This window comes from Austrofundulus limnaeus, unplaced genomic scaffold (genome assembly GCF_001266775.1).
Source record: "Austrofundulus limnaeus strain Quisiro unplaced genomic scaffold, Austrofundulus_limnaeus-1.0 Scaffold116, whole genome shotgun sequence".
Taxonomy (NCBI): domain Eukaryota; kingdom Metazoa; phylum Chordata; class Actinopteri; order Cyprinodontiformes; family Rivulidae; genus Austrofundulus; species Austrofundulus limnaeus.
In genome coordinates, this window is record NW_013952518.1 from 1,505,114 (window position 1) to 1,507,273 (window position 2,160).

General features: G+C 42.7%; 1 protein-coding gene across 1 annotated transcript in view; it reads right to left on the minus strand.

Annotated features, from left to right (window-relative positions):
• Positions 1 to 2,160, minus strand: part of rint1 (RAD50 interactor 1) — a gene marked incomplete at its 3' end in the record, with an annotated part of 31,540 nt that overhangs the window by 10,573 nt on the left and 18,807 nt on the right. Inside the window, 2 exon segments of the mRNA XM_014014575.1 lie at positions 998 to 1,135; positions 1,272 to 1,497. Coding sequence (XP_013870029.1) covers positions 998 to 1,135; positions 1,272 to 1,497 — 364 coding nt within the window.

The following is a 2,160-nucleotide window of genomic DNA, read 5'->3' on the forward strand; positions in this document are numbered from 1 at the left end:
ACACTGCACCAGCCAACAGTTTGATGATAGACCCCATATTTGAGGAGGGGGCTCCTTTCAAAGAGGGGGTGTCAGGAGGTATAAAAATGTTTATAACTCAGAAACTGTTCAACATAGAAGCTTCAGATTGATTTTGTTGTTTAGCTCTGATAAGGGGCTGTCCATCAGGTCCACCCCCCCAAAAAAAAGGACTCCCACCCAAACCACTACAATATTGGGATGCATCTAGTAGCAAGACATTTATTAGGAATATACTGTAGACTTCTGAGTTCTGGTGCATTTGTGCGTGCGGGGGTCATTATGTTACTGCTATGTGGCGTCTAGTTTTAAAACAGATAGATTTACTGCTTCTTTTTGTTGGAAAATACTTAACACATAAAAATAATCACATATTAAATCACAATTGCAATTTATAGATAAAAGGACAAGTTTGGTTTGTTTCCTTGTCTGTTTGTGCAGCTGACTGTGCAGCAGCTGAAGACCAGTTTTACAGCTAAATCAACAGGGAGGAAAGAACAATATTAGGCTACCAACTGCCTGATTCTCCTCTAGCTCAATAGTAGCTTATGGACGCATGTCTGTTTCTGCCATCCAACATGGAAAAAAGGGGCGGTCTTCTGAGGCGCGTGACGTCACGTGCAAAGGGTCAATACTCTACAAAGAAGCTGCAGTGAGAACTGCTGCTAAGCCCCGCCCACTGGATCACATCACCTGTGCGAACTAACACAACAGAGAGCACGACTGGCAGAGTTCAGCTCTAGTTTCAGCTGATGAAAGGAGGTTTTTGTGTATTTTTGTTGTCAACTCAGAGAAGATAAATAATAAAAGATACTGTATCTACAAATTTGAATATATTAGTAAAACAGTAAAAATGTAATATATCTAATAATGCTAGTAAAGTTTAGCTTTCGTGCTTCTAATTTTAAACCCACATCCACACTGCACCTGAGTTCACATTCACGGTGCACTCGTGAGTCTGTGGGAGTGCTGCTCTCACCAGTGATGACCTGAAGCAGAGTCATGAAGGTCTCGGCGCAGTCTGGAGCCTTCAGCTCGTCCACGTCACTGATGTCTTTATACTGAGACGTCCACGCGCCTTCAGCTGACAGCATGGCGTCCATCTTCTCCACCGCCACTGAGAAGCACAGAAGGCGCATCCTAGCATCACATCACTGTGGGAGCTTCAGGAGTTTTCGTGATATATTTCGCTAACAGAGACACACACACTTTGACCTCCGACAGTAGGAGAGATAAAAAGGATGGAAACTCACTCTTCTTTTCCACAGAGAGCCACTTCTGAAGCACCGTGTCCTCCAGCAGGATGTGGAGCAGCCCAGGCAGCACAGCAGGGTACGAGTGTTTGCTCCTCAGCTCCTTCTCAAACTGCAGCACCTCCTCCACCAGGTGACAGAAGAGCGCATCGTCATAGAGCAGCCGAGAAGCATCGCCCGCTACTTTCTCCTGGACTAGAGACACCAGGCCCCGACACAGCTCCACCTAAACCCAGACACAAGAGTTCATCAGCAAACAACCAGAGGAGAAGTCACAGCTCCACAGTCATCTCTGTCAGGAGACAAAGTCAGTTAGTTATTTATTAACTTCACATTTTACAAAATGACTGGCTTCTCTCACCAAACTACCAATACTGCATTGTTTGAAAACTGTAGCATGAACGCTGAAAAACTGAGTAGTTAAAGTCAATGTAGCGAAAGGTTAGCGAAAAGTTAAACAAATCAAAACACTAGATAAGTTKAAAGTAGCAGAACTGGAATTAAAAACCAGAAAGAACAAAGGGATAGAATAAATGAAAGTGACATAAAGGTTAGCTTAATAATGTTAAGATTAATAAGATACTAGCTAAAAGTAACAAAAGGCTAGCTGAAAAGAACAAAATGGTAGCTAAATGGTAGCTTAAGGTGAAAGTAGCATTAGAAAAGCTATACTGTATTCAGTAAGTACATCAGATTATAGGAACATTGGGCCTCATGCAAGAACATGTTCGTATTCTTATCCTAAATTTCTCTTACTTTTGTTCGTACAAAGGGTTCATACGAACATGTCACGTCAGATTCAACAAACACTTCTATCTTCAGGAAAAGTGTGTAAATGAGCTGCGTAAATTACACCTGTTCGTATCCAGCTGCTCGTGCACGCGAGAGG